The sequence below is a fragment of the Grammomys surdaster genome, unplaced genomic scaffold (assembly GCF_004785775.1).
Source record: "Grammomys surdaster isolate TR1022 unplaced genomic scaffold, NIH_TR_1.0 61, whole genome shotgun sequence".
In the NCBI taxonomy this organism is placed as follows: Eukaryota; Metazoa; Chordata; class Mammalia; order Rodentia; family Muridae; genus Grammomys; species Grammomys surdaster.
In genome coordinates this window covers 619,986-643,801 of record NW_021604563.1, presented here as the reverse complement: position 1 = coordinate 643,801, position 23,816 = coordinate 619,986, and the positions used below count along the sequence as shown (strand labels likewise).

Below are 23,816 nucleotides of genomic sequence, written 5' to 3'. Positions count from 1 at the left end.
GCCTTTAAAGTCACCAGGTAGCCGAGGGCCTAGAACTTCTGCTCCCCCAGTTTCTACATCCCAAGTAGTCAGATTACAGGCATAAAGCACCACGTTAAGTTTCTATGGCATAGGAATCAAGCTGCATGCATGCTAAGCAAGTACCCAACCAACTGAGCTGCATCTCCAGCCCACTCGCGTCTTTTTTATGTCCTCCCCTCCCATCTGTGGATCAGCAGCTTGGGTAGGTACAACATAGTAAGAGAATTTCTTTTTTTTTTTTTTTTAATTTATTTATTTATTATATATGAATACACTGTAGCTGTCTTCAGACACACCAGAAGAGGGCATCAGATCTCATTACAGATGGTTGTGAGCCACCATGTGGTTGCTGGGATTTGAACTCAGGACCTCTGGAAGAGCAGTCAGTGCTCTTAACCACTGAGCCATCTCTCCAGCCCAGTAAGAGAATTTCTACCTGTTGTTTTCTTTCTGCCTTTCTGTGTGTGCCTCATTCTTTTAAAATCTCCATTTCCTACCATCAAAACCCAAACCCACAGCTTCTGTCGGGGATTCGGGGCGGGGGGTGGGGAGGAGGATGATGAAGTGAGGCAGTGAAGAAAAACAGAGAGAAAGCAGGTTGTAGAGTCAGATAACTCAGATTTCAAATCATAGACCCGCGTCAGTCCCTTACATCTATGGTTATGAGCATCCTTGGATGATAGTCAGGTACACCCCATAAGATCAGTGTAAGAATTAGTTGACACAGTGATTAGAAAAAGGTTTTTCCCCCAGGTACAGGGAAGCAGTAGACAAAGATAGTTGTTAGTGCTAACTAACAGGAATGGGCTTAGCAGCGGCACCAAGCCATGTTTGACCAGCCTCCAGCTTCCTACTGTTATACCTTAGCTCATAGTTTATTTGGGAATTGGGAGCAAACAGACATATGATTATAGAACACAAATTATTTCTTCTGTATTCCCAAACTGTAGCTGATGCTTCTGTCATCGTTTGAGTCCCTTTGGGCTGCTGAGATTTGTGTCCATCCTTGCTGGTGTTCATGGCTGTATTCAACCATCCACCCTCCCTTTCCACCAAGTGCATTTTCTAGTGCACAGGGCATCCTGTGTGGCTGAGTAAATTGAAGTGATTTGGATTCTGCCTGGACAAGAAGGGAGCCAGATGGCTGTCACCCCTAATGCACTTGTTCAATTTCTTACCCTTCATGGCCTGATGCTAGGCATGCAGCTGAAGCGACTAAGATCCACAAAGTGATGTTTTAAACCATTTCAATATAGAATAGCTCCCAACCACTGTTTATAATACTGCACTCCATGCAGTGGGACCTCGGGAACATACATCAGGAGACACAAGAAGGAAGGGCCCCTGGGTCTCCCAACACTTGAGCTAGAGCAGTTCCTTTGAATCAAAGCTTTCTATGAGTATGAAATGTTAGGAGCCGGGCGGTGGTGCCGCACGCCTTTAATCCCAGCACTTGGGAGGCAGAGGCAGGCGGATTTCTGAGTTCGAGGCCAGCCTGGTCTACAGAGTGAATTCCAGGACAGCCAGGGCTACACAGAGAAACCCTGTCTCAAAAAACCAAAAAAAAAAAAAAGAAATGTTAGGAAAAATAGATTTTGCTACTTAAAACGATGATCAAATCACTGGTCTTACTGTTACATGCAGCGCTCGCCTAGAAGCCTTCTCAGACCACAGTGGAAAACTTCAGCTCCCGCTCCAAGAGATTATTGACTGGCTCAGCCAAAAGGATGAGGAATTGTCAGCTCAGCTGCCCTTGCAAGGGGATGTGGCCCTGGTACAACAGGAGAAGGAGACACATGCAGTAAGTTAGACTCCTAGAAGTGTGGTATGGAGCCTTTCAGCAGGAAATACCCTTTCACAATACCCTGACAGACAGGCCCTCAGTTCTGCTCAGACACCTAAAGCAATAGATGATGGTATGCAGTTGTAGTCAGAGGGTTGGACTCCACAGAGTGTGTCAAGGCTTGTCCTTTGATTTGAAGCTGCTTTGATTTATAAGGAGAGCATGGACAAATGGATGTAATATGATGTTGAAAATGCAAAATATAAAGCTGGATTTCAGTTACATGAAATGTATATAGATGTGTGCATATATACAGTGATGCCACAGGAGGGAAATCCAACAAAACATTAACAGTGTTTAACTCTAGGTGAGAAAACTGGAATTCTCTTTAATTTTGTGCTTTACAGTTTTCTGAACTTTGAAATATGTCCATGACATTATCTCTAAAATCAGAAAATGACTACTATATCTAGGATTTTGATTGGGTTTCTGTGGGTTTGTTTTGCTTTTGAGACAAGCTTTTACTGCATAGATGTGGTTGGCCTCAAACCTCCCATATAGTTCAGGCTGGCCTCGAGCTAATTGTAGAACCCTAGCTGTCTCACACTGAGTCTTCTGAAAAGCTAAGCTCTACTCCACATTTTTTCTCCTCCGTTGCATAGCTAGACTCATGGCACACTAAATAGACATTCTAGCATTGGAGTTATTTTCTGCCTATAAGGAAGACTGAATTTATTTTCTGGGTAAGCCTGAGACACCTAATAAGGCCACGGGATCAAGCTACCTTGAAAAGAAAGGTTATTGATTGTGAAATAAAATTGAAGTGATTGAAAAGCTTGCTAACTTTCACAGGCCTTCATGGAAGAAGTCAAGTCTAAAGGCCCCTATATCTACTCTGTGCTGGAATCTGCTCAGGCTTTCCTGTCCCAGCACCCATTTGAGGAATTAGAGGAGTGTCATTCTGAGAGCAAAGGTAGGTGGCCTTCCTATCCGCCTCCACTTCCTTTCGAGCTGTAGGTGCTATTGAACAAACACCATTGTGCCTTCCACGGAATCCTTGTCTCAGTTGTAACTCAGGAAGGCAGTTTGCTCCAGTCAGACCAAAGTCAGACAGGGGCACAGTCACACAATTGTAAGGAAAAGGAAAAAACCTGAAGCAGGGTTCACCGGCATGTGGCCCGAAGCTGTATGTGGCTCCTCAGAGTGTCATGTGTGGCCTTGTCATGGAGTATGAAAGAAAGAGAGAGAGAAAGAGAGAAAGAAAGACAAAGAGAGAGAGAGAGAGAGAGAGAGAGAGAGAGAGAGAGAGAGAGAGAGAGAGGAACACACACACAAAGACACTGGGGCAGAGACTGAAGAGAAGAAAGACACAAGTGAATTAAAGCACCTCAAGAAATGAGAGCAGTGTGTCCTTTTGGATTGGCGTTTGTCACCTGAGTGATGACCCAGGGCTGTATACTTACTACCCATGTGATTTGCACCCTTCTTTTCATATTTGTATGTGAAGATACTAGTGAGTACGGGTAGCATAAATTGAAAACCTTAGAAAATAATCTGTTTTATTCCAATATGGAGGGACATTGGCAATACTAGTAACAGCCAGCAACTAAAATTAATTAATTAATTAACTAATTAATTAATTAAAAAAGTAAATAAATAAATGTAAAACCTAAGAAGTTGGGTAGTGACCTTTGAGATGAAAATTGATTGTGGCTTGTCAACTCTGATCCTGGTGACACCTGGGCCTGACTTCATAGGGAAGGCCACTTTCTGTTTAGATGCCAATAAACTGCCAGTGTGGCATCCAGGGAAGTTAAGTCTAAGAGGTGGTCTAGGAACCCCTTCTAGAAAGAATCCTCAGCCCTGACACAGGAAGTAAATAGACTAGAAAGAAGCCATCGTCAGTGGAGTCCTTTGTAGATTCCATTCACAGTCTCGGTTTATTTTTGATCTCTCTGTAGGCCAGGTAGTTCATAAATTGCTGCTCAATGGGCCCAGAATAAGGCAAGCTCCAGAGGGAGCAAGGCAATTCCATGTAGCTTGGGACTATAGACTCTGATTCCTCTCTCAACAGGTAGTCTGAGGGACAAAGAGGAAACCTAAAAATGACGAGTAGAAAAGCTGAGACTATTATACCAGACTCCTGAGCTGGGGCTTCCTAAAAAAACATCCTTTCTTTGGATTTTAGCAAACACTAGTGCCTAAGTCATTTCCTAGTGGTATATGAATAGGACTAGATGACTGACTTTCGCTACACTTAAGATACCTTATTCACTGTTTACCTTACCGTTTCACAGTGAGAAAACTTTAACGTAAAAGTGGGGGAACTAAAATGGTCTTATGTAGCAGTAGATTTGTGACCTAACACAGGATAAAATTGCATGAAACTAAAGACGTATGTATGCACAAGCACAGAAATGAATAGAGGTAAAACTAGGGAACTCTGAACAAAATTGACAGATTACCTCAATGCCAAAATCCTGCTTGGGATATGACACTATCAGTTTATAAGACATTACCACTTTAGGAAAGGGTGCAGGAAATATTGATATTATTACTTATATTGAAAAGCTAATCTACAATAATCTTAAGATGCATGGTTTTTAGAAAATTTCTGAATGAGGTACCAGTGGTGGCTTAGCTGGGAAAGGTGCTTGCCTCAGACCCTGATATGAATTAAATCCCTGGGAGTCACCTTGTAGAAAGAAAAGGCCAACTCCAGCACACTGTCTTTGGACTTACACACAAACACTGTGGAACACACACACGCACACACACACACACACACAGTATGTACGTATAAATATATAAATAAATGTAATCGAATTTTAAATCTCTGAATGTGTAAAAGGAGCACAACCATGGGAATATATATGTAAAGTATGAATTTATGCATACAACAAACACACACCAGTGTCCCCAAATCCACATTTACAGGCAAGCATGTACATTTTATAAGGGGATGGGTTTGCCTTGGTCTTTCTCTGTTACCTCTGCTGAGTTAGCTTGACTTGTCTTCCTGGTTGTCATCAGATACCTCCCCTAGACAGCGTATTCAAAACCTTAGTCGCTTTGTGTGGAAGCAGGCAACAGTGGCCAGTGAACTGTGGGAGAAACTGACAGCCCGCTGTGTGGATCAGCATCGCCACATTGAGCATACTCTGGAACATCTGTTGGAGATCCAAGGGGCAATGGAGGAATTAAGCAGTACTTTGACCCAAGCAGAGGGAGTCCGAGCCACGTGGGAGCCCATAGGGGATCTCTTTATTGATTCCCTCCCAGAGCATATCCAAGCCATCAAGGTATGTAGGGACCCTTCCCTGACTGAGACCTGATGTCCTTTCCCAGTGCCAGTGTTCTTTCTGCTGAGACTTAATTGCTGGTCTGGGCCTCAGCTGAACATCTTTTAGTTATGGGTTGGATTGGGGGCTGGTTTGCCTGTAGCCTTCTCTGTCCTACTGTTTTCTCTTCATATGCTTTTCTGAAATGAATAGAAGAAAATGATAAGACCAGTGACTGCTCATGTCTTAGTTTATTGCACAAATGGCCAAGTGGCTAGGTGTTGTTGAGACTAATCCTCTACATGGAAAGGGGAGAGTTCAGGTGACTGACTAACATGTCCTTTTCCCAACTCTGTCTGCTGTGGCACTTGGGTTCTGGTTTTCTAGTTATTCAAAGAAGAATTCTCTCCTGTGAAAGATGGGGTGAAGTTAGTGAATGATCTGGCCCACCAGCTTGCCATCTCAGATGTACACTTGTCAATGGAGAATTCAAGGGCTCTGGAACAGATCAACATCCGCTGGAAACAGCTCCAGGTAGAGGAGCATGCTGAAATGAGCTTTGGGGAGGCATCTTGGTATGGCCACGCTTGTGGGGCAGGGTGGAAGGGGAGAATATGCAGGCCCAAAGAATATCAATGGTTTAGGAATGAAAGCTACACAGGAAAAGAATGGTAGAGGGTTAGGGGTCAGAGAGTAAGCTTCTCAACTTCTAAGCTGCAGGTAGTGGCTAAACTACAAGAATGAGAGGGGCTTGTCTAGATTTAAGCACACTGATTAGACTGGAGAGAAGAATTACTATGGCTTGGAAATAAGAAGGCTTTTCTCTGATCCTTCTTGGTGCTAGAGAAGAGTGAGAGTTGGGTGACCATAGATGATATCGGAACAGGAGAAAGGCCACCTTGTGAGAGAGCTCTTTGGAAGCAACTGCAAATTTCACAATAAGTAATAGAAGTAATCCACTGTTCTTTCCATAGGTGGCAGTTGCTGAGAGGCTTAAGCAGCTCCAGGATGCCCACCGGGACTTTGGGCCTGGGTCACAGCACTTCCTCTCCAGTATGTGAATCAAACTAGGATGCATGAAGCAGAACCTCGGCCATTTTCCAAGAAAATGTACTATTGTCTGCTAGGGGTCCATTGGGAGCCCAGTATGTCTTGGCATCCAAGAAGCAATAAGAAAAAAGCTGTGTGGTGTGGTGGTTAGAACAGCAGCCTCCCCAGACAGAGTGCTGGCTCAGATTAACTGTGCCTCAGCCTAAGAGCTATGCAAATTTGAAAAACTGGTGTACCCTTTTGAACCTCACCTTTCCCATCTGAATGGGAGGGATTTCTAGCTCTTTAGGTTTTAAAAATTAAATAAGCATATTTGTGCAACACTATTACTTATGAGCTAGGTACTTTTCTGGGCACTGGGGCCATGCTGGTGGGGAAAATAAATCCTTAGATTTGGAAAGGTCATATTCTAGTGGAGGAAACAGATCATAATCAAATAAGTAGACATGAGTAAGAGAAATGTGTGACAAGTGCTATGAAAAATATTAAAGCAAAGAAGGCATGCCTAAAGGGAGGGGACTAGACTTAAAGGAAAGAGACACTGCAGAGGTCTCACTGAGAGGGTGACAGTTTTATAGAGTCCTAAATGCAATGTGAGAATGGACCATGTGTGGCTAGTGGGAAGAGATACTGCAAAGCTCTCGTTGAGAAGGTGGCAGTTTACAGAGCTCTAAAGGCAATGGAAGAAGGACCACATGGCTAGCTGAGTGAGCACACTAGGTAGAAATTCTAGCCCTTAAAGCAGGGGCCTGAGGACGTGTGCTGAGGAACAGCGAGGAGACCTATAGAGAAAAAAAGCAACAGAAAGAGTGGAGATGTTAGAGCACAGAAGGTCTTGTGGGTAAAAGTAAGAACTCAAAATTTTACTCCAAACACAACAGAGAATTTTTTGATAGGGTTTGAAGAGTGGGGTGATGTCATATCAACATGATGTTCAGAATAGATTGTTGGGAGCCAGAGTGGGAACAGAGAGACCCCTCAGAATTTACTGAACCATAATCCATATGTGAATGGGTGATGCTGGCCTAGACCAAGGTGGTAGGAGTGGAGATGTCAAATTAAGAAATTTAATTTAAGAATGGCTAGGACGCATGAAGAACTAGTACTAGTGGCCAGCTTTCTTTCTCTTCTTTTTTAACAGCTTCTGTCCAAGTTCCCTGGGAACGAGCAATTTCTCCCAATAAGGTCCCCTACTACATCAAGTGAGTGATCATCAGAATCAGAAGCTGGTCAGTTACCTGCCTAGCCCCTTCATCTCCTGTCTTGTGCTACCTAACTCTGTCACTTCTTGTGCACTGAGATTCCCCTGATTAGTCTAATGCTTCCTCCAACGTGTAAAAAGTGCTAAGGTTCTGTCTGGGTGATGGTGAACTCTGGTGTATCAGGATCTTAAGAGTTTATCTTTGCATTGTGCAGTGTCTTGCAACCCGCCTTTCACTAACTGATGGTTGTGTGTGTGTGCGCAAAGGATGTTGGGAATGTGATATTGGTGCTATTGATGCTTTTGTTTATAGCCACCAGGCTCAGACCACATGCTGGGACCATCCCAAGATGACTGAGTTATACCAAACCCTAGGTGAGAATGCAAGGTTCCTATATGGAGCGGGAATCTGTACCATTGTCTTTGTTGTGTACTTCATCAGTGTATGAATGAATAAAGAACATGTACCATATGCACAAAATGGAATTATACTCTTTAGTCTTAAAACAATACCATTTAGACAATATAGATAAACCCAAAGATTGTTATGCTAACTGAAATAAGAGATGCAGTATTCACAGGCCTCCATTTCAATTGTGCAACAAGAATAGGGCCTAGAGATCTGCTATATGACATAGCATGTATACTTAATAGTACTGTTTTTATGTGTCAAGTTTTACTAAGAGAATGATTTTATATTAAGTGTTCTTACCCGCAACATACCACTACTAATAGTAATAGTAATAAAAAATAAGAAGTTGGGAAGACATTGTGGAAGCAGTAGATAGGTTTATGATACAGGTTGTGGTAATGTATACTTATCGCCAAACTTTTTTTTGGGGGGGGGGCTTTTCGAGACGGTTTCTCTGTGTAGCCCTGGCTGTCCTGGAACTCACTCTATAGACCAGGATAGCCTCAAACTCAGAAATCTGCCTGCCTCTGCCTCCCAAGTGCTGAGATTAAAGGCATGCACCACCACTGCCTGGCACTTATCACCAAACTTATCAAGCTATATACACTAAATACTGGCCTCCTAACTATCACTTCACATATGGCTTCTTGGATGTCCATTGGTCTTCAATAAGGTGGCTTTTAAAAGGGTAAAACATCCCCTCTGCATCTTCCTCAACAGCATATTCTCCATTTCCCCCTGGACCACTTTAACGGCATTAGGGAGCTCTGCTTGAAGGCACGAAGTCTAATCTGATTTGAAAGGCAGTCTCTGAGCTGCAGTGGGGGAGACTCTTTCATGCCTCATCTTTGCCTACTAGGAAAAATACAGCATATGTCACAAGTTTGTCCATATGAGTACACTTAGAACACTTCCACTGCTGTAGGGGATACCATTGAATGGAGCCTTTCTTTACCTATTCTGTTGCTAATAGGCTCATGGGTCTCTAGTTTAGAGTAACTATGTGCAACACTGCTGAGGAGCTCTTGTACATGTGTGCGAAAGGTTTTCCAGGGTTTTAGTTTGTAGGTCATAATATTATTTCAGCATGCCATAACAATCTTCTTCAAAAGCTGAAAGAGACTTGGAGCTATCAATGGATACTTAGCAAGGGTCAGGTTTGCTATTAATTTTATGTTTTTATTTGTGTTAAATCTAGTAAAGAATTGCTTTCTGAAAAGTGTATATATTGTATCATGGGACAAAATCCATTTCTTACTTTGTAAAAAAATGTCTGCCCATCACTGCAGTGGACTATATAGCAGCTTGATGGCGGGATGGATATGTTCCACTTCGTTGCACAATACCAAGTTGTTTCCCTGTGTGGTCGCATCAGTGCACACTCCCACTAGCAACCCTCGTTCATACATATCCTTGTCGGCACTTGTTCTACTTCACAGTGCTCTGATCTAAATGAGTCTCTTTCATTTTTTTTTTTTTTTTTGCAGCTGATCTGAACAACATTAAGTTCTCAGCTTACCGCACTGCCATGAAGCTCCGCAGAGTCCAGAAGGCCCTGCGCCGTATGTCTCTGTCTTCAGTTGTTCTTTCCCATGGCTTTCACCCCCTTCCTCCTATTCCCCACCTGTCTGTTTCTTCCCATTTGCATCCCTGGCCAGAACTATTGATTGTTTTGATGAGAACACTATAAATGCTGGGGCATCTTGGCTGAGAAAAACTTGATATTGCCATTCACCCCAAGCCCCAGACTTGTTTTCAAAGTAACTCTACAGCTATCCAAATTGTCGGGTTTTTTTTTTTTTTCCTAGCCAGCTTAGGTAATCTAGAAACTTTGCTTTGCAGCAGGCAGTATCTGTTTCATGGTCTGCCATCTTGGGCTTATTAGATACAGCAACAGAACTGTTAAAGCAAGCTTCCGTGGTTAGTCATCGGCATGTGGCAGACATGTTATTGTCCCTTCTGGCCTTGCTTGGGCGTACTGTTCATTTAATCTTTCTGTCCCCGGGCTCTAGCTAGGTTGACTCAACATCACAGGTAATGATGTGTTCCTGATGTATGTCACATTCACCCAGTCATGCACCATCCTTGGTGACCGGGACTAAGCTTCGTAGAACAGGGCTCATGAACAAATCTGTTTTCAATCGAAATTGCTATGGGGCTGAGGGTTTGGCTTGGTGATAGACTGCCTAGTATGAGCAAAGCCCGGGGATCAGCCCTCTGTATCTCCAAAATTATTTTAAAAAGATGAAACCTTTGCAAGCAGAGAAACTTCAAATGAGATGTGAGTCCCCGGGAGTCAATACAGTTCAGGAGGTATGCTCATTCACATCTCACTGTTCTCTCAGAACGGGTGTGAAAGAACCTATGTGTACGGAGTTGTGCTTCATTAACATGGGCAACCTTTGATGCCTTGCTCTTCCATAGGATGGGAGTCATGGTAGAGGACAAGCTTATGGCAGACTTGAAAATAGTTGGTCTGGACTTAATACCAGATATGATGATACTGTAGCCTTGCCTCATCAGATCTCTTTGAACTCCATCTTCCTTTTCTTCTCTCCTTTCCAGTGGATCTGGTAACTTTAACTACAGCTCTGGAGATCTTCAATGAGCACGACTTGCAGGCCAGTGAACATGTAATGGATGTGGTGGAGGTCATTCACTGCTTGACTGCCTTGTATGAACGACTGGAGGAGGAAAGAGGCATCCTGGTCAATGTGCCACTGTGTGTAGACATGAGCCTCAACTGGCTCCTCAATGTTTTTGATAGGTAAACGCTTTCATTCCTGGAAACCTTCCCGGCTAATCCAATGGCATCTCCATCGGTCATGGTGGGAAGAGCTTGCTCCCATGATGGACTTGGATCAGGACAGCTTAGAGCATGGTTGGCCTGTGCACTGTTGGTGTCAAAGCAGTAAGGAAAGACTGCCAAGATGTTGACCTTTCACATATATTCCTGTCTTCTATCTCTAAACCTAGTGGTCGCAGTGGAAAGATGCGAGCATTGTCCTTTAAGACTGGTATCGCATGCCTGTGTGGCACCGAAGTGAAAGAAAAACTTCAGTGTGAGTACAGCTCTTTGCATCTGCAGTGATGGTGAGTGGGGGAGGGGTGTTGCAAGGGGAGAAAGGAGGGAGACCATAGGAGAAGCAGAGTTTCAATCTTGTGACTCATCAGAAGGTTACTTGGCCACCTCATGCTGTTTTTCAGTTCCCAGGTACATTTTCTGGGACTTAGGTGAGGTTTGAAGCAATGGCTTTTATGTCGAGGGGTTTACTAAAGTTGCTGGCCTGGCCTTGAGGAGGTTCTAGAAGAGCTGCCCTCTCTTGAGGGTGGAGAAAGCTGCCCAATGTTTCCACACCAAGGAAGCACATGCTTTCCCAGTCCTGTAGCATCTGTGTCTGTAGCATCCGTGTCTGGTGCTACCCTTACCTAGCTCTGTCTGCTTGCTCTCTGTGCTTTCTCTCTCCCCTTCTCTGATCTTCTCTGATCTGATCTTCTCTGATCTGATCTCCTCTCCCTCTCCCTCTCCCTCTCCTTCTCCCTCTCCCTCTCCCTCTCTCTCTCTCTCTCTCTCCCTCCCTCTCTCTCCCTCCCTCTCTCTCTTTCCTCTCTTTCTCTCTTCCCTCCCCCTCTCTGTCTTTTTCTAGCCTCTGCCTCCTGATTGATATCCATTTTTTTCTTTCTCCTGTGCTCCTGTATCTGTTTCTTTATCATTCCCTCCTCTGTTCTCTCCCTCCCTGCCCTTTTCCCCTCCCTTCCTTTCTCATTGATGATGTCCCCTTTGTGTCTGTCTCATTCCCCCACCCAAACTCAGGAATGCTTCTTTTTGAACCCTTGGGAGTTGAGACAGGGGATGAGTTTCTAGATTTTCCACTTTCAACTTATCAGTTCAACAGTGCAGTAGGCTCTTTTCTCTGTCATCCTTTTCTGCTTCTTCCTCCACGTACCACTCTCTGGTCATTCCTAAATTGGGTCTGGCTATTGCTGATGATGGGCCCAGCAGATCTCTTCAGCCAAGTGGCCAATTCAGGCAGCCAGTGTGACCAACGCCATCTCGGTGCCCTGCTTCATGAAGCCATTCAAGTGCCCCGTCAGCTGGGTGAAGTGGCAGCATTTGGGGGCAGCAATGTGGAGCCCAGTGTCCGTAGTTGCTTTCGCTTTGTAAGTATAGAGCTGTACCTTCAAAGAGGGAGGGAAGTAAGACGGAAGGGATGGTGAGTGGGTGCAAGGTACTCAGGTATGGGAGCTTTTTTGAGATGGGACAATAGAACTAACAGTTCTCAGGAATATAGAGCTGGAGTCCTGCAGGGAAGGATACTGATTCCCCTGCTTCACTGGATGCTGGCTGGCACTCAAGCAGCAAGATATTCGGCCTTCTATTCATTGGATTTCTTATTTCTCTAGAGCACTGGCAAGCCAGTCATTGAAGCGTCCCAATTCCTGGAGTGGGTCAACTTGGAGCCCCAGTCTATGGTGTGGCTGGCTGTTCTGCATCGGGTCACCATCGCTGAGCAAGTGAAGCATCAGACCAAGTGCTCTATCTGTAGACAGTGCCCCATCAAAGGGTTCAGGTATGGGATACAGTACCTTCTGGGATAATAAAGATGTCATAGGACACAAAAATTGGGTACAGAATAGCATTGTGTAATTATTTTGCTTTATGATTTATCTATGGTGTGTTATTGTAACCTTTTTATTGAAAATGTTTAACTTCTAGAAATTAGAAAGATAATATTTTTGTTCTAGTTGTAATACAAAGTACTACGTGTTCTTAAAAATAGATAGTAAATGTTATAAAAAATAATCTATATACTAAATGTTATATCAGCATATATAATTCACCATCAACTCCCCAGAAAGAAAGAAAAGAAAAACTGATTTATATCATATGTGCTATAAATACTGCCCTCCCCGCCACCCCCACAGCTGACTAGTAGGCTACACACAAGAGATCCCACTGCAGAGTTAGAAAGAGAGACACAGGCATGCAGTGTTATAGCATTGTCACCATGCAGCTCACATATCCCTAACCTAAAAACCCAAGGGGCTCGAGAAGTGGCTCTGTGGTTAAGAGCACTGGCTGCCCTTCCAAAGGTCACCCATAGGGTGGCTCACAACTATCTAGAATGGGATCCAATGCCCTCTGCTGTTGTGCAGATATCCATACAGACAGAGCACCCATATGCATAAAATACACAAATGAATCTTTTAAAAATCTGAGATCAGATCAGGCCCATGCTCTATCAGGGATTTTGAGATTACCAGATGCTCAGCCAGCAAACCCTGAGCAAACATAGCCAACATTTCACACAAAGGAGGTCCAATCAGTCTCACAGATGTAAATAGCCTCAGAGGCATGAGCAACCTGCAGCTATGCAGCCGAGAATGGCTATGAATGCCGCCTAACAAAAAATCAACTTACATAACACATGAGGGTTTTTTTGTAAGTCAAAACTGCATATTCCTCTCCACTATAAACCTCATAGATGAGAGTATGTCACAGTTTCAACTGACTGCGGCACACTGTGCATACCCAGGGCCAAGCTTAAGGGACAAAGCATGATTGGAATTCATTTGAAGCCGCTTGGATTCTAATCCACTCCTTCCTCCCCAAAGCTAATGCTCTCATAAAATGCCCAAAGTTTGTGAGTATGCTTCCAAGGATCGAATCTGGGGTCTTGGGCATGCTAGGCAAACACTGAGTCCCAACCTCAATGCAGTCAACCTTTTAGCTTTTTAGAGTACTAAAGAGTACATATAACTGTCCCTACAAACACTCTGCTTTTTATAACTTGAGTAAACTACACACCAAGGTGAAGTGTGATTGCCCAACATAACCTGGCTATTTAGCTGTAAACCCAGGGATTACCTAAGTCTAGGCATTTCACCCTTTGATGCTACCAGGACTAGGGAAGTTGAGCTTGCCTTTAAGAGGAGATGGGGAGGATTGTTCTATATTTTGTAATAATATGGATACAGTTATTATGAAGAACCTTTAAAACTAACCTTCAGTCAACTTAACCACAGCTAGTGAATAAATTGCCTTCATATAGGAAGTATGACTTCTCCAGAGTAGGGAGGGGACTTTTGGGACCATCCTTGTAAAGCTACCCACAGTGAGATGTTTATTCCTACCTGCTCCCCCCCTTAAGACCTGGCTGACACAATGCCCTTTTCCACACTCCCTGGGACCTGGGGCCTGTGGTTTAATGCAGGATTTGTGGTCTGTAGAATAAGGCTATTCACCTGTTGAGGTTAAGCCACACTCCCTTATCTGTGTATATTTGGGTTGGGAAAATGGTGAGGTCACTTGGTACACTGGATTATCTTCATGACCATATCTTCTCTCCCCTAAGGTACCGGAGTCTGAAACAGTTTAACGTGGATATCTGCCAGACCTGCTTCTTGACAGGCAGGGCCAGCAAAGGCAACAAGCTGCACTATCCCATCATGGAGTATTACACACCGGTATGAAGCTCCCACGCCAGGTGGGAGGGGCAGGCATCTCTCAGACAGTAGGCTTTGATCCTCTTTGCACAGCATTGGCACACAGGAGTCAGCTCTCCTGATGGAGCATTACCCAAACAATAAGGGTTCACTGGTTTGGGGTTTCAGGCCCCTCTATTCTTCCATCACAGCTTTTCTGACACTGGGGCCATTGTTGCCTAGAGTGCTCTGTGCCCTAGTCCTTTAATTGACATTAACTGTTTTGCTGCAGAAAAACATCCCCAGGTCGGTGGTGGGGGTAGGAGAGCGAGATGGTTCCAGGTACCTCCCTTTCTCTTGCTCATGTGAGTTTTCCTGGCTCATTTCGTGTATAGCTCCTATACTGAATCCAGGTCTCTTTCCTCTACTTTGTCTTTTTTTTTCTACCCCTTCTTCCCAGAACTAGAGTCTGTGTTCAAGATACACAGTCCATTAGAAGGAGAGACATACAATTTTAACCTTTGCTCACAAATTGTATTTGGTTTCCCTGTGGGCAGCCTTCCCCTCAAAGCTGCCTGAGCCCATCTTGGACAGTGTCTCTGATCTCAGCCAAGGGCTGCTACATTTGTAGTGTCCTGAGCTTCTCCCCTCAATATCTTTCAAGATTTATCCATTTTGTATTTTATGCATCTGGGTGTTTTGGCTGCATGTATATCTGTGGACCACTTGTATGCCTGGTTCCCAAAGAGACCAGAAGGGAGTGTCAAGTCCCTTGGAATTGGAGTGACAAATAGTTGTGGGAAGCCTTGTGGGTGCTGAGAATTGAACCAGAGTCCTCTGAACCATCAGAGCTTTTAACTGCTGAGCCATCTTTCCTACCCCTCCCTTCCTCAATATGTTTATACTTTTCCGTTCCCTTTGATTCTTACAAAACCCCTAGTATACTCCAACTGGCTTTCCTCTCTCCCCACCTCTCCATTTTCAACCTGTTTCTCCACAATCCACTTTTCTAAGGTATTGTATTCAAGTTATGTTAGCACAGGGATGTGTGAACCAGCGTAAGGGCCATGTCCGTTACTTTTCCTTTATTATCATTTACACAAACATTATAAAGGGCAAACAGAAGAAACTAGCTGAAAGATAGAAGCCAATAATCCTCTGCCTCCTGTTTATCTTCCCCGTTCCTAGAATTTATAGAAAATGGGCAGCAGGACGGCTTAGTGGGTAAAGTGTGCCAAGCTTCACAACTGCAGTTTAATTTCCAGAACACACATGAGTTGTCCTCTGACCTCCACTGTGTATTGTAGTGGGTACATATGCACACACACACAAAGCAAATAAAATTTTAAATTTTATAAAAAGAAATTCATAAAAATGTTTTATATGATAATTTTATTTTTGAGAACTTCATATGAGCACCAATCTACACACTCCTGTCCCCTCCAACTTTTGCTGTGTGTCCTTCTCACATAATCTCTTCTTTAATTATTGTTACTTGTATATACATGTGTACATACATATGTGTGTGTATATACATATATGTATGTATATGTATGTATATACATATATATGTATGTATACACACACACACACACACACCTGTTTCTCCACAATCCACTTGGGCTGGAGAAATGGCCCTACAGTTAAGAGCACTTCTGTTCCAATTCAGGTTTAATTCCCAGCACCCACAAAGCTGCCTACGACTGTTTGTCACTCCAGTTCCAAGGGACAGATATACATGCAGGCAAAGCACCCGGATGCATAAAATATAAAATGAATAACTCATAAAAATATATACATATCTACATACATATATGCATGCACACATATCTACATACATATATGCATGCACACATATCTACATACATATATGCATGTACACATATCTACATACATATATGCATGCACACATGCTACAACCTACTGAGTCCGTTTAGCTTTGCTACTATGTACATGTGTCCAAAGCTGACCACTTGGGATTGGATAACCTGAATGGGGGCTTGTCCCTGGAGAAGGATGGTTCTTTCTCCTCAGCAGGCATTGACCCCTTGCAGCTTGTCCTCTAGGGGTGGGACTATGGCATTTCCCTGTCTGTGTTGGCATGTCAGCTGGTATTGTCTTAATGGATCCTATTTCAGAGATCCACAACTAGTCCAAATGTAGATAATAAGGGACCGTGAGGTATCTGATTCCCATGATTCCACAGAAAAGGAGGTGGGAAGATTGTAAGAGCCAGAAGAACCCATGAGCTTTCAACAATATGATCATGTGAACAATCTCAGTGTAACACCAAGAAAGATACATTAGAAAGTAGCAATTACATGCTCTCTGAAAAGATTCAAACTATGCAGACAGGAGTGTTCGAAGTTTAAAATGAAAGTCTTCCTTTCGCCTCACCCCTTCAGTCTACTTCCCAGAGGCAACCAGTGTTGAGAGCTTAGGGTGTATTCTTTGGGGCATTTTTTTTAATTGGAAGGGTATGGGAGGCACAGACAGCAGCAGGATACCAGACACACTCTGTGCTCTAGTGGAAGAGTTCCAACATCTCGTGGTATCTGGAAGTCACTAGCGTGGCTGTCTCTGTCCTGTCTCCCTGCAGACCACATCCAGTGAAAATATGAGGGACTTTGCCACAACCTTAAAGAATAAATTCCGATCCAAGCAATATTTCAGCAAACACCCTCAGCGAGGTTACCTGCCTGTGCAGTCAGTACTGGAGAGCGACTGCAGTGAGACGTAAGTAGCTGAGCAGAGGCTCCGGGTGACCTCATCCACCTCACGTATGTGCTGGGAAGGGACTGAGTCACAGACGACCTGGACAAGGTTCCCAGGTGAAAACCACCAGCGACAGGGTGGATCAGCTTAAGTCTGACCTAGATTCTGGCCTAAGCAATAGAGTAGCATCCACTCTTTGTATCTTGTTAGCATCCAGGCAGGGAGTGGGGTGCGAAGACAGGGCTTTCAGTTGCCTTTGGTCCTCTGAACCTTTGCTGCTTTCTTCCAGACCTGCTTCTTCCCCGATGTTGCCACATGCTGACACACACTCTCGAATTGAGCATTTTGCCAGCAGGTACCACTGCCTTTCAGTGGGAGTGGGGACTATATGAAGTCCAAGGAGAGGTGGGTGGGAAGTCCAAGGACGGGGAGAATTAGAATGAGCAGGGGAGTCGTGGAGTGGAATGTACCATGGCCAGCAAGGCCCAACCCTTAGTGGTGGTAAGTGGGGGGCAGCTCCCTAAGCCAATGATCCTATTGTGCCATTGGAGCGCTGGGGATGGAAGCAGCGATCCTGCATGCTCTCCTATTGTGCCTCTGTCTTTCTAGGCTTGCCGAGATGGAAAGTCAAAATTGTTCCTTTTTTAATGACAGCCTGTCCCCGGATGACAGCATGTGAGTTTCCACAGCTGCTAATTTTCCAGAAATAGCTGTCCTTGGGATCCTTCTGCCACTGTTTGGTGGCATTTGGTAATGGCATCTCATCAAGAGAATGGGAGGCTAGTGGTTAGGGTCCTTGATCCCCTGAGGAGGGAAGGCTGCTTCCTGACTACAGTGTTTAGGAAGAGAAGCAATTTCTCATCTGTCAACTGAGCCATCTTCTAAGGCCCCTTCATATCACATGATACCATCCTTCCATGCCCAACTTTGAAGAAAGAGAAAATAAAAAGCTCCTATCTAAAGCTGTAGAAAGGAGCCATTATCCTGTGCTCAAGATACAAAACCCCATTAATGCTACAGAAACCCTAAGAGAAAACAGAGATGTGACTAAAGTATGGCCTAAGGGAGGTCTGATGCCATAGGACAGAGAGGGAGTCCTTGCATCTCTGAGAGAGGTTCCTTGCCTGTAAAGAAGGCCTAGGAACTGCTGACATGGGAAAGTCTGGTCCTGTCTGGGACCAGATCCTTCTGGAAGGTGAGAAAGGAAAGACACATAAAAGGGGAAACAGCATGGAAAGGAAGGTGATTTTCTCATTATACTTAAGAAGACCCCAGAAACCTCAACATCCTGGAAATATCTGTCAATCCTCTCTCAGTCACTGTCTCTTTCAACATCCCAAAGCCTGAACTTGACACCTGGCTTTCTTTATGTGACTTCAAAGTGAATGAGCCAGCATTCATTTCCTGGGGTCTGAGCTAGGATCCATGACTTGTTTCTGTGTTCAACACCTGGTCACCTCCTTTCCTAAACCCATGCAGAGATGAGGACCAGTACCTGTTGCGACACTCCAGCCCCATCACAGACCGAGAGCCAGCCTTTGGACAGCAGGCTCCGTGCAGCATGGCGACAGAAAGCAAGGGGGAACTAGAGAAGATCCTGGCCCATTTAGAGGATGAGAACCGGTAGGTATGGTCATGGCATAAATTTGTGTGAGTACCAGAGGCTGGCAGCTTGAGCTTCAACCTTGACTTCATGAACCATGTAACCTGGATCAAGTCACTTCCATCTTAGGATCTTCCATTTCTCAGCTGTTTGATAGGGATAATAATGATGCCAACTCGCCAGGCTTACTTTGAAGACAAAATGAGATCAAGCATAGAATGTGCCAGTCCTTATAGTAAGGATTAATGAATGTCGATTCTTCTTATAAATGTTTGAGCCCTTGTAATATAACCCTGATTCTCTGACTGCCCACTAGATACAGGTAGAGAGAACACTAGAAGAATGCAGATAAGAATATAACCTGTCCTTGCTCTCAAAAAACTTTCTGTACTAAAACTAGAAAGAACTGCTTGCTACTGAGTAAAATTATCCCAGGGGGTTGTAACCCTACATACATTTCCGAAGCAGAAGAGATGAAGTGCTACAGATGGCATTAATCTCCACAGAAGTAGAGGTGGCTGCATAGGCTTGACAGGAGTTGAAGGCTCTCAGAGGGAAGGAAGACCATCTGCAGAGCCTCTTAGGGCAGTGGACTTCAAGCATGAGTGTGCACAGGAGTCAATGGCAAAGCTTGGAAAAATGCAAGTCCTCACCTGACTCCTGGGTGTGGAGGGCCTGAGTTTCTATTTCTAACCGGCTGTCAGGGATATTAGTATCACTGGACCCCACACCACCCTCAGAGTGGCAAGTCTTAGAACAGTGTTCCTCAGGTGGGGGAGTCCAAGTGAGGACTAGTTTGCAGAGTGTGAGTCACCAGTCCTGGAAAGATAAATGCACAAACATACAGTAAGCTTTTAGAAACTTTCCCAGCGGACTTGACACTGTCAGGATAACGCACACAATTAGTGTAAACCATCACAATGAATAGGAGAGAGGTCAAATTGAGCGTTGTTAAACTTGTAAGGCAGGGCACAGCAGTGATGTGAACTATGGACTAGTTGTGAACATTAGGACCAGCTATCGTTATACAATGGAATGAACTATGATCAAAGCCCTGGTTTCTCCAGGGAACGTCAGAGAACTGCTACCTTGAAGCAGTAGAGAGCAGGCTCTGGGAAATGCTAGGAAGAGCAGGATTCTCTTTGCCTAAACAACAGAAAGTGATAATGCCTAAATTTAGAGTGTCTCCTTGATGACCCACTATGAACATTCAAAGCAGGTCAAATTGGAGGGCTATAGAGAGAGGCGGCAGGATAGGTGATCTCTTTACTCATGCTATGTCTTCACTGAGAATCTAAAAATCTATAAGTGGAGTAACAGGTAAGCCACTGGCACTAATGCCTCTTTTATTTGCAGAACATGTTCTTACCTGCTTTTGAAGGTCAAAATTAATCCCCAAAGCATCAAAGCCCTAAGACATTTCTTATGTGAAATGTCAGTTCACTGCTCTGAGGCTTCAGGATGGCAGTGTAAATGTCAAGCAGGGTGGAGAGGAAGTGGCTGTGGCCGTTTCAAGCAGAGCATCTCCAGGGGTTGGGTTGGGAGATCACAGAGACCCCCCCACACACACACACACATGAGAGATAGGAGACCCATGGAATCTGGATAGCTAGTTGGCCCTGCTAAAGCCTTAGATCTTGGCATCTATGTCCATGGCAGGATTCTCCAGGGAGAGCTGAGGCGCCTGAAATGGCAGCATGAAGAAGCAGCCGAGGCACCTACCCTGGCTGAGGGGTCCGCTGAAGCAACCCCAGACCACCGCAATGAAGAGCTTCTGGCTGAAGCCAGGATCCTGCGGCAGCACAAGAGTCGGCTGGAGACACGCATGCAGATCCTTGAAGACCACAACAAGCAGTTAGAGTCTCAACTGCAACGCCTGAGGGAGCTGCTCCTGCAGGTGAGGCTGGAGTTAAAGAACCAGGTAGCTTCCTGATTCAGGAAGATGGTTCAGAGAGCTGGGTTTGGAGCAGAGAGAGGAGAAAGTGTCACTTAGCTGTGGCAGTCAGGTGACTTCTTGAGAAGAGCTGACTAGCAGTTGGGATGAAGGCATGAAGAAGGAAGTGGGCAATCCCTAACCAGTCCTCTTCCCATTCACTTCCATACCACCTCTGTGTGTCACTCTCCAGCTACCTAAGGATCTTTAAGGAGGCTGTATTTCACAGCCCATTGGAATCTGGTATTAAAAGAACAAACTTCAAAAACCATCTGAAGAGGGACTCAGTTAGTGTAACACCAAGCATGAGGACCTGAGTTGCATCTGCAGAGACCATGTTTTGTGTTTTGGTTTTTTTTTTGTTTGTTTGTTTGTTTGTTTTAAAAAAAACGGATGTGGTGACAGACACTTGGAATTTCCATGCTCAGGACATGGAGTTCTGGGGATTTCTGGCCAGCCTAGACTACTTGGTGAATTCCAGGCCCATGAAAGACTCTCTCAAAACAAAGAAATGATCCCGGAAAAGAAAGGTGGACGACACCTGAGGACTGACACCCAAGGTGGTTCTCCAGCCTCCACGCAGATGCCCGTACATGTACACGCAAATGCACACAAACGTACGCACATCCGTGCACACGTAGACACCAACCCATAGTCCAAAATACGGCATTTTCAGATTTGGACAAGAGAAATATTTTTACAATAAAGGGCTCTTTTGTTGCAATTTTCTCTTTTTTGTCTCTGGGAGGTCAGACAGCCTGGGCTTATATATAGTGGAGGCTCGGGAAGTTACCAGCTTTAATTTATTTTTAAAAAACAAGACAAAACAGTGGCCATGGAGAGATGTCTCAGAAGTTAAAAATGCTCGTCCAGAGGACCAGAGTTCAGTTGCCCAGCACCATGTAGGTCAGCTCACAACCATGAGTAACTCCAGGGGTAGAATCTGGCACCTTCTTCTGGTCTCCAGAGGTACACACACATGTGACATACATGCACAGATACACACATAGAAATAAAATCTGTTTTTAAAGGGGGCTAGCAAGGTAGCTCAGCTGGTTAAGTACTTCCGACACAGGCTTGACAACCTGTGTTCAATCTCTTGCATCCATATAAAAGTGGGACGAGAACCAAGTCCATGAAGTTGTCTTGTGACCTCCACATATGCTCTATAGCATAAATGCATCTGCACATGCCACACACATACACACAGCAATAATAATAAGCAAACATTTAAAAACTAATAGTACCAACACCATAGGATCGTAACCATCCTAAAAATCAAGTAATGTGTGTGCAGAATTCACCAGGATACCAGGAATATAGCACACTAATCATATATGTTGTCTGGCATTGTCATCCTATGCAACAGACAGTGGCCTCCTTCTCTATATTGTTCAAGGAACAGCCTTTTTCCTTTCTTAACTGATTTTTAAGTTCACATTCAAAATGCTATCAATTTTCATCCTGGCCTCTGCACATTTGTATCGCCGTGCTTTGTCCTCCTCTATTGTCCTCCCCATTGCCACTCCTCTCTGACTCCCCTTCCCCTCCAGTTAGTTCCTTTCCTTCTTTCCCAGTCAGCCCCTCATTTTGCTCTCTCTCTCTCTCTTTTTTCTTTCTTTTTTTTGTTTTTTTTTTTTGTTTTTTTTGGTTTTTCGAGACAGGGTTTCTCTGTGTACTCCTGGCTGTCCTGGAACTCACTCTGTAGACCAGGCTAGCCTCGAACTCTCGAACTCAGAAATCCGCCTGCCTCTGCCTCCCAAGTGTTGGGATTAAAGGCGTGCGCCACCACCGCCTGGCTTCATTTTGCTCTCTTATGGCATGTGTGTCATTGGCCTCTTTAGTTCCAGGGACAATCTTTAATGAATTCCTGGAGTTTTCTAGCAGATGCTATGTCATGAACTGAGGATCAGGTGTACAATGATGAAACTCCAGAAAAAAAAATGACATCTAAATAGCCTAATTATAGTTGAAATGAAGGCAAAAGACCCTTGGGTACCGTGCCATTCTTATAAGAACCAAGAGCCTTTGACTGGTGTTGTTAAAAGAATTTAATTGGTAATTGAACTATCTAAGAGGTTTTTATAAAGAGGGAAGGCACAGTTTCTGGCACCATGAAAAGCTTCTTAAAGACCCAGGGCAAAAAGGTGCCCACGGAGTCTCTAAGGTTCCTTTTTAAGCTCACGGGTCTAAGAATGGGATCATGAAGGCAAATCCACTTAAATCACATCTTACTTCTTGCTAGCCACCCACAGAATCAGATGGCAATGGCTCTGCTGGCTCATCCCTAGCTTCCTCTCCACGCCAGTCAGAAAGCAGTCATCCCCGGGAGAAGGGACAGACGACTCCAGACACTGAGGTTGCAGGTAAGTTCCCCCATGTAACCTGCTTCCTCCAGCAATTTGTCCTTCCCAAAGTTTTACTAGAGTTTGGACAAGGGTTGTGTATAGTTGATTTGTTGACTGTTTCTCTCATATGCTTCTTCTAAACATGCCTAGTGAGTGCCTCTTCCATACTAGTCATTTGAACGGGAGGGTGCGAGCACTCTGAACCCACTATTCAACTAATAGCAGCCTACCTCAGCCTCTTGCCTTCCTTCTTATAAAGGAAATCTCAAAATATCTTTCCAAATCTCTCTTTTCTAACTTAGATGATGTTGGGTCAAAGAGTCAGGATGTCAGCCTATGCTTAGAAGACATCATGGAGAAGCTCCGCCATGCCTTTCCCAGTGTGCGAAGCTCTGATGTGACTGCAAACACTCTGCTGGCCTCTTGATGGAGTCAGATCCCCATCCTGTAGTTCATAGCCCTTTCCTGATTCTTGTCAATGCTTTCCTTTAACCTTTGCCCAACCTTTCCAGTACCCACTGGCCCCACGTTCCTCAGCCGGAGAGCTATTTGGGCCTGGGGCAGCAGCAGAGATCTAATGGTATGTGAGATGTAGTGGGGAAAGAGAGAAGGAGAGGTGTGTGTTTCCTCTGACTTTAGAAATGTACCCATTAATCCTTAAGATTGAGCCTGTCCCTTGTGTTATTCTGCTGTTGCAGCCCTGACAAAGGCACTTATCACCCAGATAAGGAGCAGAAAGTTACCTTACAGAGTTAAACAGTGTCCACTGGTCCTTTGCTTCTTCATGGAATCATAGAAGGGGAAGCCTACTGGCCCCAAGGCATTATTCATCTGCATTGTTGATCCCCAAAGGGTGATTAGTGCTCTGACAAATGGGTATTCCTGAGACACTCCTCTGAAGTGCCCCCTTGGGAAATCTGGGCAGATTATGTCCTGTTACTTCAGCTCCAGAGCATAGTTCTCACCTTGAGGGTCTAGCTACATGGTTTTTTTTCCCCTCAAATACCTTTAATTCATCTTGACTCAGTACCTACCAGAGCTTC

General features: G+C 44.4%; 1 protein-coding gene across 1 annotated transcript in view; it reads left to right on the top strand.

The window, feature by feature from the left end:
• The window catches only part of Drp2 (dystrophin related protein 2), a 44,916-nt gene extending 21,690 nt beyond the window's left edge, over nucleotides 1–23,226 (top strand). The window contains exons 5-24 of the mRNA XM_028779804.1: nucleotides 1,666–1,822; nucleotides 2,657–2,777; nucleotides 4,838–5,106; nucleotides 5,473–5,619; nucleotides 6,060–6,138; nucleotides 7,277–7,337; nucleotides 7,650–7,711; nucleotides 9,236–9,310; nucleotides 10,314–10,515; nucleotides 10,725–10,810; nucleotides 11,752–11,909; nucleotides 12,153–12,319; nucleotides 14,105–14,216; nucleotides 16,774–16,910; nucleotides 17,179–17,244; nucleotides 17,499–17,564; nucleotides 18,369–18,512; nucleotides 20,152–20,389; nucleotides 22,671–22,791; nucleotides 23,076–23,226. Coding sequence (XP_028635637.1) covers nucleotides 1,666–1,822; nucleotides 2,657–2,777; nucleotides 4,838–5,106; nucleotides 5,473–5,619; nucleotides 6,060–6,138; nucleotides 7,277–7,337; nucleotides 7,650–7,711; nucleotides 9,236–9,310; nucleotides 10,314–10,515; nucleotides 10,725–10,810; nucleotides 11,752–11,909; nucleotides 12,153–12,319; nucleotides 14,105–14,216; nucleotides 16,774–16,910; nucleotides 17,179–17,244; nucleotides 17,499–17,564; nucleotides 18,369–18,512; nucleotides 20,152–20,389; nucleotides 22,671–22,791; nucleotides 23,076–23,200 — 2,593 coding nt within the window. The 3' untranslated portion in view covers nucleotides 23,201–23,226. The remainder of the gene's footprint in view (nucleotides 1–1,665; nucleotides 1,823–2,656; nucleotides 2,778–4,837; nucleotides 5,107–5,472; nucleotides 5,620–6,059; nucleotides 6,139–7,276; nucleotides 7,338–7,649; nucleotides 7,712–9,235; nucleotides 9,311–10,313; nucleotides 10,516–10,724; nucleotides 10,811–11,751; nucleotides 11,910–12,152; nucleotides 12,320–14,104; nucleotides 14,217–16,773; nucleotides 16,911–17,178; nucleotides 17,245–17,498; nucleotides 17,565–18,368; nucleotides 18,513–20,151; nucleotides 20,390–22,670; nucleotides 22,792–23,075) is intronic.
• The last annotated feature ends 590 nt before the right edge of the window (nucleotides 23,227–23,816 follow it).